The 12,832-nt window shown below is 39.4% G+C and overlaps 1 protein-coding gene across 1 annotated transcript in view; it reads left to right on the forward strand.

Annotated features, from left to right (window-relative positions):
• Positions 1-12,832, forward strand: part of LOC126347959 (bifunctional glutamate/proline--tRNA ligase) — a 205,291-nt gene that overhangs the window by 133,487 nt on the left and 58,972 nt on the right. The window contains exons 15-18 of the mRNA XM_050002314.1: positions 3,182-3,367; positions 3,451-3,543; positions 7,940-8,149; positions 8,696-8,848. Coding sequence (XP_049858271.1) covers positions 3,182-3,367; positions 3,451-3,543; positions 7,940-8,149; positions 8,696-8,848 — 642 coding nt within the window. The remainder of the gene's footprint in view (positions 1-3,181; positions 3,368-3,450; positions 3,544-7,939; positions 8,150-8,695; positions 8,849-12,832) is intronic.

Genomic DNA, 12,832 nt, shown 5'->3' on the forward strand with positions numbered 1-12,832 from the left:
ATTCTTATTGATATGCGTATTCACCATCAAACTCCTGTGCTTGTAAGTTGACTGGTTGTTTCTTTCTCGTTCCATTGCACACTAAAAATCGATTACACACACAGAAAAAATCAATCTGTGATGATACACTCTTAATAACACAAGGATTGTCCTGATAATTTATTGAAAGTCAACTATTTCAACATTTTAATGTTCGCTAACAGCTTCTTAAGTCTTACTGTTCTTGAAGGTGATAGATCACATGCATTCACCATGAGCAAAACCATAAAATAAAATGTTGGTCATTTCACTCTGTGTAAAAGAACCCATATACGTAATAAAAGCGCGTGTTTTTCTGTGTTTGGAGGTAGCTGAAACAAATTCTGATGCGGAAAAATTTTTCACCACCATTATTTGACTATCAATGGGGAGCGGTGGTGGGCAGTTATCATGTGTTAATGTGGTACAGCACACTGTAAATATCACACTAAAATTATGACATTTCTGTTCTAATATGAGCTGGAAATGACACTAAAGTATCCCATTTCTCTTTGAATGTGTGCTGGTATGAAAATAAGATGGAGAAAAACATATTTCGTAGCACTCTATCCACAATAAACCAATTTTGAGTGATGGAATGATATTCAACCACTCTATGATCAACTGAAAGAAGGAATACAGTTGTCTGTTTTCGAGTTTAGATGCTCTAATGTGACCTCATCCCTTCTGCACTACATGTGCTATGTTGCTTACAGCATCAGGTCTGTATTTTTCTGTGAAATTACATGTAATGTATTGTGCAACCATAGAGTATGAGAGGTTTATTAGGAACAGTTGAAGTAATGGCTCTGTTGGCGAGTGGTTAGCACCACTGACTGATAATTCATTAGCTCGGGTTTACTTCCAACTGACACTAATGTTTTCCTTCATTTTATTGTATTCCACATAATATGAATTTATTAAAAGCAGGTGGCAATTTCCACTTTTGCTGTGTTTATTTTACTCGTTCACAACTAGTTTTTGTTCTAGACCATGGGCTAGAAGGTTGAAGCTATTCATGAAGAAATAAAATTAATACAACAAAAGTGCAAAATGCCACCTTCTTTTAGTATGATTTTTGTTAGATGATCTGCTGAGGACACCTTTTTCCAGTAGATCTTAGAAAGAAAAAGATTTAAAGAGTTATGTAGATGTATACCTAACAACAGGTGCACATGGAATGAGGCTCACTGATTTGGCTCAAAATATGTTAATAGAAGCATGTAACTGTCCCTTTCAAGTTCCTAGAATATTTCGCCTGATTGGGCTATATGAGAAGGCAAAATCATCTATGAAGATTTGTGCATGGAGTATGAGGAAAAGACGAGTGACATATGTCAGACAGGTGAGGTAGCCGAGTTACTAAGAGTATGGACTCGCAAACCCTGCGATTCAGTGACGTGGTTTCGATTCCCACAGGTTACATAATTTTTGTTTTCTATTTTATTCCTCACAATGTTAAATTCCTAATAAAAAAAATTTTAATGCGCTTAAACACTTCAGTTTACATACATAAAATAAATACAGTCAATACATTTACGATTTCTTCACTTGTAAGTCAGAAGGCTGTAGGCCACCACATTTTAGCACTTGGTTGAAATTTTGCACAAGCCGCCACTGACAAGAAGGGAGGTGGTGGTAGCATAAACTTCCTAAATGTGTGTTAATAAGTTCTTCCTCAGGGATAGTGAAAAACAGAAATGGAATTTGAGTGGACAGTGAAGATTGTGATTGTTTGAAGGGAAAAAATAAAAAGTTTGTTTTACAGTTAATTTAAAATTTCTTGCAAGTTTCCATACCATTCCAGCACCATGTTTCACATCATTTTATGACTTTAATAATTATGTGAGGAATGGCAGTACTATAACAACAACATAAATTCACATTTTACTGTCTTCCAGAAGGCTCATCTTAGTGTTTAGATTTTTAATTATTTTGGTGCAAGTTCTTCAACTTCAATAAGATGAAAACAGGGAGAATCTTCATAATCAAATCACTTGTAGTTTGTATTAGTTAAAAGTAAAATCACGCAGCAGTTTTCCGAAGCCTGAGTATTTTACTGTGTGTAATAATTCCTAGGTTAGGTTATTATTATTTATATTTTTGTGAAGATATTTCCATTTATTTTAATCATTTCAATTTTTAAATACTGAAAATGAATTGCCGTTTTATCTTTATGTAAATTAGAAGTGTTATTGGGTAAAATAAATATTCCTCTGCATAATATTGAATCACATCCAGATCGATAGACTGAGCAAGGGCACACTACTTCAGAATTAAGACTCTTAATATGTGTTATTTTTTGCAAATAGACTTATATTTTCATTATAATAATGTGTAAAGAGGCCCTTGACAGTACAGTCGGTATCTTCTTCCAGGCATTGGCCAATGGCAAGGACAGAGATGCAGGGTAACATACGATCGATATCTAGGCTGAGAAGGATAGGAGCACTGGTGAGGGGAGTAATGTCATTATTAAGTGATAGGGGGGAAATAGAGCATGAGGATAGGTGTAATCTGCACATTTTTTTCCTTAACCAGTTTGAGGAGAGAATGCAGGAAGCAGAGGAAGCAAGCCCCATTCCTGCTTACAAGGACAAGCGTGGCAGAGAGGGAGAAGTCTGCTCCTACACAGTGTAGTTTTACCAGTGAGAGTGCTGATATATCTAGGATTTGAACATTTTATTCATTTCATATAATCTAAAGCTAAAATTATGTACATCATAATCAACAGTATGTGCTTTTGGTGCATTGTAAATATGTTTCAGTTTTCATAAAAATATAAAGTTAAAAATCATATGGTTGATCTGTTAACACTATGATTACTTGTGCTCCGAAGTATTACTTGAATTTGAATGCTGGCAGCTATTGACTCAAATATGCCGTTCGCCTAGTATTTTGACTTCTTTTGCTGGAGCACTAGCTAAAGCATCAAGATGTTGTGTGTACTGTACACAGGGACTGTTCCCATAAGCAAGAATAGGTAGGGGCCCTTTTGCACATAGGAAGGTAGCTGGTATGCGCATGAGGGAAGGGAGATGGGCTAATGACTTTGTCAAAAAGTGAGTAATAGTTGATGTGAAAACAGGTAATTTATTTTACGGATGTGATTAAACCATTGTTATTCACCCACTCAAAGTGGTGTTTCTTATTTCATCTTCAGGTCACAGTGGATGCCGAAGTTGCTAAGCTGTTGTCTTTAAAAGCCAAGTACAAACAAATAACAGGGAAGGAATTTCCATCGGCTGGAGCAAAACAAGCAACCAAAAAAGAACCCAAAGAAGAAAGGAAGGAGAAGCAGAAAAAGGAAGTCAAAGAAAAACAAACAGCCATTAAGAAAGAACCTGAGGTAATATTTTTAAGTCTTTAAATTATTTCACCATTCCCATACGCCATTGATGTTTTCATTTTGTTTTATGCTAAATTTTGCAGGTGAAGGATGGAGAACAGGTTGGCTTGAAGAAACAAACTCGGTTGGGACTGGAAGCAAGGAAGGAAGAAAATCTTCCAGATTGGTACTCACAAGTAAGAGCAAAATTAATGTCTTGCATGTACCAGGTGGTTATAATTAAAGTGTAGCTGCTCACGGAGGTACAGTGTGCCCTTTAATTATCATATGGCAGCGAAACTTGATAGAAACAGTATGCTAATACATTAAATGGAACTGACTTACACTACAAAATAATTGTCGCAGTTTTGGCCACCAGGTGCAGTTATGGTACTGTAAATTTTATGTATGATGGTATGACATCCAAACTGTCAGTTGACAAGCCATAAGGTGAATAAACAGTACGGCTGTCAGGAAGAGGAAAAGTAGTCTTTTAGGGAAACAGTTTTATGTGAATGGCAGTAATGACAGTGCTGCATTGAGAGAGTATTGCTGACTGAAAATTCTGAGGAGACGCTCAATGTCATTAAATGGTTTAAAGAAGGTGATTATTAAATTCAAAAACATCTGGAAGAGGCAGACGTCCTTTCCTGGTGGAAGTACTTATTAAGTTTGCTGTTGCTGCAACTGAACATGATACATGTGCCATGGGTAGTGCTAGTGTTCATGCATTGTCATGAGAGTTGTCCGTAGCTTGTGGTCTAGTGGCTAGCATTGCTACTTGTGGATGACAGGGTCTCGCGTTTGATTTCCAGCTGGATTGGGGATTTTCTCTGCCCAGGGACTGGGTGTTAGTGTTGTCCTTATCATTTCATCATCATTCGTGACAGTGGCTAGATTATAGAGTGAAAAAAATTGGGACTTTGCACGGGTGCTGATGACCGCAGAGTTCAGTGCCCCACAAACCGAACATCATTATCATGAGAGTTGTCCACCCCTTGGTCAACAGTATAGAAAGTTTTGCAGTCTGTTTTGCACTGGTACTTGTACAAGATGCAGATAGTGCAGCAATTGGAACCTCATGATCTGCAACAATGTTGTGAATTTGCTCTTCAGTTTCTGTCACAGATTGAAGTTGATGGCGTGGTCTGGCAGTATTCTATGGAGCGATGAGGCACATTTACACTTTAGTAAAAACAGAGAACTGCCGAATTTGGGGTACTGTTGAACCACATTTTTTGCACTAAGAGCCATTGCACTTGCCATTTGTGACTTTGTGGTGTGGATTCACAAGCACCGTTATTCTCATTCCATTCCTCTTTGAAGAGAATACACCCAGAGGGCCTGTCAATTGTCTGTCAAGATGTGCTTGTACAGCATGTGATTTCTGCTTTGAAGAGTGCACCTGTGTGGAAACCACTATTTTCATGCAAGATTGGGTGAATCTCTTGCTGCTCTCCCAGTGAAAGACATGCTTGATGCAACCTTACAGGAATGTGTTGTATCCAGAGGTTTTCCAGATGCATGGCCTGCAAGATCACCTGATCTGAACCCATGTGACGTTTGACTCTTGGGCATCTAAATAAAAGAATGTGGTTACCAAGAATACATTATGTCTCTACCTGATCTGAAGGCCAGTATCGAGGAACACATTGCTCATATTTGCAGCAGAACTAGTGCAAGTAGTGTTAAGTATGTCATTTTATTGATACAGCATCTCGTCGTCATCTCTATTGCTCATATTGAACTAATTGTATAGGCCATGTTTTAATAATAAAATCAACATCATGCCTTTCTCACTGGTTTGGCATTTTCTGCCCCCTAAGGTAAGTCTTTCCACTCCCGGGATTGGAATGACTCCTTACCCTCTCCGTTAAAACCCACATCCTTTCGTCTTTCCCTCTCCTTCCCTCTTTCCTGATGAAGCAACCGTTAGTTGCAAAAGCTTGAATTTTGTGTCTATGTTTGTGTTTGTTTGTGTGTCTATTGATCTGCCAGCACTTTCGTTTGGTAAGTCACATCATTTTTGTTTTTAGATATATTTTTCCCACGTGGAATGTTTCCCTCTATTATATGTATATATGTATGTATGTTTACTGTAATGACAGTACCCATATGCCTGTGACAATACTATAGATATTTCCCTGATCAACAAACCCCCTGTGCCAGGTTATTTCCTAGGATTTTTCAAACATTACATGAATCTGGAGCACTAGCCAGTGTATATCTAACATCAGAATGTGAGGCCACCCAAACAGCTGCGGGAAGGGAAGACATTTTTCCAATGGTACAACAGAGTCCCACCATCAATTAGTGGCAGACTAGCCACCAGCTTGATATTGCACCACAAATGTGAGAGTGGCATATGTTACAATCTGAGGGCTTGTACCCCATGTAACGTCTGAATCCAGGTGACTCAGCAAGCAGACAACAATTTTGTGAACGGTTGGCTGTGCACAGTTTCGTTCAATGCACTTTATTTACAGGTGAGGCTACATTTATATGCAATGGTATCCACAATTCTGTTAAATGGACGATTGAGAACCAACATGACACTAGGGAAATAAGATTCTAAGTTAGGTTCTCAGTGAACGTCTGGTGTGGTACAATTGATGACCTGGGGATCGGGCTTGTATTCCTGCTAGATCACATGACAGCCACAGCATACACACATTTCTTGATGTGAAGACCTACCTGCACTTTCTGAAGATGTAACATTAGAGCAATGATGGCAAATGTACCTCCAACATGAGGGATCACCAATTCATTGTACCAGGCAAGTATTTCAGTATTTAAATAACACATTTCCTCAATGGTGAATCGGCCATGGTAGACCATTAACTGGCCTGTCATATCACCCTACCTAACCCCATTATACTTTTGTTTATGGGACTGGACCAAGACTGCTAAGATGATTATCAATGTGCTACACAAAACACCTTTCAATGCGTTGACAAGTGCATTAAGGTGGATGGGGGGCTGGTAAGTAACATTCACACACGTCGTCATAATCATTCAAGGATGTGTGTAGACTTCAACCCACTCCAGTTCTGTAATGATCAAAAATCAGACAGAAGTTCCTAGGCCTTTTTTGGGTTTCTTTTCACATGTAGAATCGCCTCACAAATTATGTAACATTTCTCCGGGATCACCCTATATATAAGTGATAAATCAGTTGAGACAAAGGACAACATAAGATATTTAGATGGAAATGTCATGAAACAGTAGTACGGTGGTGGGGATGGTGGATTGTGGTATCCAGTTAGATACTAAAAAGAGAGTTTGCTGTGCAAGAAAGTGTGGAAGAAATAAATGTTGTTTAAAGATTCTGTGGTGGTATCATTAAGATTGGATCATTCTATAGTGGTCGTAGAGATGTGTTTGGAAGTGGACTTGCAAAGTCATGGGTGAGTTTAGAGATGTAGTCACCAGGACAGCGTGCAGTTGGAAACCATTGTCTTCCTTGATGATACTAGGTAATCAATATTATTATTTGATTTGCTTTTCTATTAAGTGCAGCATCCAAAGCTTGTACAGAATAATGTTCAGCGGCCCTTATATTTTCCACAAAGCCATTATGATGTTTTCAGCATTGATATACAGTCAATCATTTAGTGAGAGGTCAATTGACAAGACTTTTTATGGGAATTCTGTACCACACATTTAAGAGGCCCGTTTACCATGCAAAGGAAGGTACCAGGTGGTTGCTATTGCCAAATTTTTAATATTGCTTTGTACTTTTTATAGTTTTTGGAAACAAAAATTTTCATTGTTGTGTGCTTTCAGGTCTACAGTTGAGTTCTTAATTCCATTTTATGCGCCCTATTTTGACAACTGAGCAAATTATGTTCTTCAGGTGTTAGTACTCTGTTGTATATGTGTACTTTCTGCCTGGAATCCAAGCACACTGTTAAGTGTGTACATAAATTGAATCAGCCTGTCCACACATCCAAAAATCCACCATTAATCAATTGTGCCGATAAAACCTGAGAAAGCACATAATTCTTAATAATGGTATTAAGTATGTAAGTTGTAGAGCTTATTGACCTGTATTTATCAGTTATCTTTTTATATATGTTCTGACTTAAATTCTGGAAGACTGAAGTTAAATCCCCAACCACCCATCTGAATTTAGTTTTCCAATGATTTTTGTAATCAGTGGTAAATGAATGGCAAAACAGTTGTTCGGAGAATGCCACAGCCAGTGTACAGTCTTTGATCAAAGCAAGTGCTCCATCTTTACTAACCGTATTTTGAACACGCATGTTATATTGTAATTTTCCGTTGATGTGGATTCTTAATTTTTTTTCCCCCTTTTTTTCCCCCCTGCCAAATACTGAAAGAAGAAGTTGTTTTAACACTTCAAAGCCACCATAGTTATTTATGAATGTTGAGTGCTATTGTTTACTAATACCTCTATTCTGCCCACAAATACAGTGGTTGTGTGGTTGTGTGTGTGTGTGTGTGTGTGTGTGTGTGTGTGTGTGTGTGTAAAGGCATTGCCATTTGTTTATTTCAATTTTCATGTTGGCTTTTTATATGTTTGAATACATAATTAATTATTAAATTGTAACAAGTATGCTTGTCTTCCAGGTTATAACCAAAGGAGAACTAATTGAATACTATGATGTCAGTGGATGTTATGTTCTACGTCCATGGTCTTTTGCTGTTTGGGAAAGAATAAAAGATTACTTTGACTGTGAGATTAAGAAACTTGGTGTTCAGAATTGTTATTTCCCACTGTTTGTTTCACGTAGTGCCTTAGAGAAAGAGAAGTCTCATATAGCAGATTTCTCTCCTGAGGTGAGCCAATTTCATTTGCTTTGTGAATTACACTCCTGCAGCATCAGAATAGTATGTGCCTGCAAGATTAATTTTTAAAATAGTTGTCTGTTGGCTAAAACCAGTTGTAATAAATATGTATGCTCTAGATTATTTAACTTATTCAGACTGTGCAAACTAAATTATTATACTAATAACCTTTGCTAGTCTCTCAAATAAGCTGACATTATTGACAGTGTTTTGTCATTATAAACGTAGCACTCCGGTGAACTTAACACTTTGTGTCCATGCATGTAATATTATGTTAGCTTCATTGATGGAAAGAATGCCATGCCCGTAATGTTTTGATCACAACATTTTAGTGAGGACTGTCTGACCAGTAATATTATGGGTGTGACAGTCCTCACTAAGACGTGACTAGAATATTACAGGCTAGATCCAGACACACACACTTACTTGTCATTTCACTTAAAAATTTTCTTTTACATAAATATTTGACTTGAGTCCTTACGGGCTTCTAAATGTAAAATGCTTTCAAATATTTAAAAAGACTATATATTTTATTAGGTTGCATGGATTACTAAGTCAGGTGATACTGACTTGGCAGAGCCTATTGCAGTACGGCCGACGAGTGAAACTGTGATGTACCCCTCTTATGCCAAATGGATACAATCTTACAGGGATCTACCTCTGAAACTCAATCAGTGGAACAATGTTGTGGTAAGTTTGGAAATAAGTGTTCGGCCCCCCTCCCCTTCCTTGCCGGTCGAAAACTGCCTGACATGTCAGGCATTTATATTATTAAAGTAAGCAGTCTGTGTTTTGCGATAATTTAATACAATGTAAAGTTAAATGGGTAAAGCTTACTAGAGAAAATTTTATTCTACTTATTCTTCTTGTGTCTGTGTGTCGCACCAGTGCAGGATCAGCAAGGTGGCATGTGGTATGGTTTGACAAAAGTTTCCAGAAAGAAGGTTCATTCTGCCAGAAAAATATTCACTTACAGATTTAGAATGTTTTTTCACAGATTTTATTGGTATAAAAAGTTTTATGTAGGCAGAGGAAGGTGAAAGGGCACATTTTGTTGATGATTTATTTGCATATATTTACCAAGTCTATAAGTGATATGAAATGAGCACCACATATATTAAAGTGACATTCATGCAGCATTTATCAACATGACATTGCTTGTGAAACTGCAGTAGCTTTACAAAATGATATCTTGTCGTTTGTGCTAGGAACTAAGAAGAGATTGGAAGACTGGCGACATACGTTTTTAGTGAAGGTATCGGATCCAGTATCAGCGTCATACAGTGAAGTTCCAACCTACAATATTTAAATAGTTTTTTTGCCTTGAGGCCACCAGCATACGCAGCAGAGCCTTATGCCTGTTGGCACTTGCTAGCTGACAGTCTCAAGATCCACTCTGTTTACTACAGTATACAGGGCGAAGAAAAATTGTGTCACAAAATTTTAACCCTTGATAGCTGATGCCAGTAGGAACCAAAATTACTAATGTTGTGTAGGCCGCCAACACACAATGTTTAAACTGCAGAAACTTGGTGCCACATGCTCCAGTTGGCCGCAGGATTGCCCTGTTGCTGGATGCTCTGGATAATGTATGACTGCGAATACTTTGCCTGCCATAGATCGCAATGTATCCAAGGGAGCCCGCACGCTTGGTGGTAGCGCGTCAGCCTTCCACTCTGGGGGCAAATCCACCAGGGTCCCGACACATCCATTGTAGTTTCGTGATTAGGAGTACTGGGAACAAACCCATCAACAGCTGTTAGTTTGTGTACAGAAAGTCTTCTACGAATTTTGTCGGCCCTGAAAAGGGCCATATATATATTGTTTACGTAAAGCAGGTCCTCAAACTGGCGTTCCTCTGACGCGACACAAGCTTGTTAACATCGAATGGTGTTTTGCCAATCTCTTTAAAAGATTCCTGGCATTGCTCTCATTTCATTGGCAGCATGTTGAATATGATCCAGTAATTCCTCTTTGTTTCTATGTGGTTCGCATCCAGATGGGTGAAGTAGAACCTTGAATAATCCCCACAGGAAAGGGATGCAACTGTTATGTGCAGGCGCCCCATCATGCTGCAACCACATGTGTAGCTGTTATGTCCAGGGGAACATCTTCCAGCAGGCCAGGTAGAGTTTCTTGCAAAAAGTGAAGGTAATTTGGCACGGTAAGTTCAGGAAGTAGATGGAGTGGCCCAGTCAGGTGGTCACCCACAGTACCTGCCCAAATGTTAAGCGAAAATCGTTCCTGGTATGCGTGGACATACATGACGTGAGGATCTCCCCTTGTCCAGTAATGAACATTTCGAGTGTTAAGACCATCCTGATAGAAGGTGCACTGTCGGTAAACAACACAATGGTGGGAAAGTCAGGATCTCATGCTACACATCACAGAAACCACCAGTGAAACCGTAGCCTGTGTTCATAGTCCACCTCAGGATTTAGGTCTTGGTCAAGGTGGAAACTATATGGATGCTGGCCATCATCCCTCAATACCTCCCAGACTAACCAATGAGTGCTCCCTCAAAGTGCTAGAGATCAGTATCTTCAAATGCAGCATCCCATTGTGTTTGAGGTCTTCCATTATCACCATGATATTCTACTAATGAGCCTGTTTCGCCAAGTCATCAGAGAGTTGCTGTAAAAGTTTACGGGTGTGAGTGGCGTCTTGCTGGGTACCATTCCTCATACAATCATTGCACTTCATCGCATTATGGATAGCTAGTCCATAAACAAAAACCGTATTATGTTGTTCTTCAAACGAATACAACCATAGTGCTGCGCATCAACCGTCGAACAGCAACAGGGCAATCCCACAGCCAATCGGAGCACGTGGCCCCAGGTTTCCATAGTTTAAAAATAGTGCGTTGTCAACATATACAACATTAGTCATTTTGCTTCCTGTTGGTATCAACTATTCAGGATTTCTGTACCGTGTATATAAGGAGCATTCTAATGAAACCCAGTCGCTAGTCTAAAGTAACGGGAACTCAAAAATGTCGTTACACGCAGCACACGTACTCAAAAATAGTTGCCAAAACTGTTGGCACATTTATCCCATTGCGACATTAGCCAGTCGATTCAATCCTCAAAGAAGCTAGTAGGCTGCTGTTGGATCCAGGCCTATACTCAGTCACACACTGCATTGTCCATTGCGAATTGATGTCTGCGAATAGTCTGTTTTAGAGGTACAAACATATGAAAGTCCCACAGTAAAGTTCCTGATTGTATGGTGGATGTTCAAGCATTTCCCACTGAAACTGCTGCAATGTCGTCTTCGCCGCATTGGCCATGTGTGTGGGCATGCATGAGGATAATGCCATTGTACAACATGCTTCAGCATTTCGACTTGATTGCTTGTCTAAGGTTCTGTGAAGTGGCTTGATAACACTGGGCATTGATGTTGGTTCCCTGTTCCAGGAACCTGACGAGCAGTGGGTCCATGTGGTCAAAAAAGGAGGACATCATGGCCTTGCCATAACCGGTGTGCACAGCCTTTGATTTCTTTGGAGGTGGTGAAGTCGCATGTTCCCACTGCTTGCTCTGACATTTGCTTTCCGGTTCAAAACAGTCAATCCATGTTTCGCCATTCAAGTATTGTGCTGTTCGGTAGTCAGTTGGTGGAGAACACACTGCACACAGATTTTTGTGTCAGTTCGTGTTGATGCGTTATGGTGTGGACAGTGTCCATGCTAATACCCAATAACCAATGGATCTTGTCCACGGTGATTCAGCGGTTGTCCAAGACTAAAGCATTCACTTCTACAACCATTTCCGATGTGGTGACACAATGAGCCTGTCAAAGATGAGCATTGTCTTCCTGTGACTCGTACCCCTCCAGGAATCATTTGCCCCATTCCACAACACTTGAACGACTCGGAAAGTAATCGCCGTACACAGCCTTCATCTGTCGATACTTTTCACATCCTCCAACTGCCTCTGCCGCCAAAAATTGAATCACTCCTTGTTGTTCCTGCTTACTCACCTGTGTGTTCGGTAGTGGACGATAACCTGTGTGATCACCTTCTCTTCGGCATGAAACCACACAGGCGCTATGAAAATCAAACAATGTGCATACGTCAGGTGGCGCCACCATACTCACAGTTACATGGTGCCACCTTACATGTAAGGCAAAGGTAAACACATTGAAGAGGTTTCATTTGAATGAACCTCATAGCTGGGTGGCATGTTTGCAATACAATCACACTCACATGAGGCTTGTTGATGAAACATTTACTGCAGATGAGTGTGGCCTCTAGATACGATCTTAGGTTAGGGGTGTATTACCAGTTTAGCCTTGGTTGCAGTTGTGGCTTCTTACAGTTCTCCACGCTGCAGATGTCTTTCAGTACTGTGCATTAATGTGTATTACTTGATTGATTCGATATTGATGTAAAATTAGGTGCAACGTTTTTTTCAACATTGTCTATAAGCCGAAAAAACTACAAATTTATGTTTGCAAGTTATAGCGTGATTCCTTGTGCCTCAGTAATCATGAATAAGCATGTTACAGTGACTTATTAAACTTCCTTCAGTTTCACGATAGGGCTTTTCACGACATTTTCACATTGAAAGTTACTGGAGAGGGGCGATGTGGCAGCACGAGAATGGTGTTACAATTAAATTGACGTAACATGGAGAGTTTTGCATTATGATTAGATCATGTTTTGAACTTAAA

The sequence above is a fragment of the Schistocerca gregaria genome, chromosome 1 (assembly GCF_023897955.1).
Source record: "Schistocerca gregaria isolate iqSchGreg1 chromosome 1, iqSchGreg1.2, whole genome shotgun sequence".
NCBI lineage: Eukaryota > Metazoa > Arthropoda > Insecta > Orthoptera > Acrididae > Schistocerca > Schistocerca gregaria.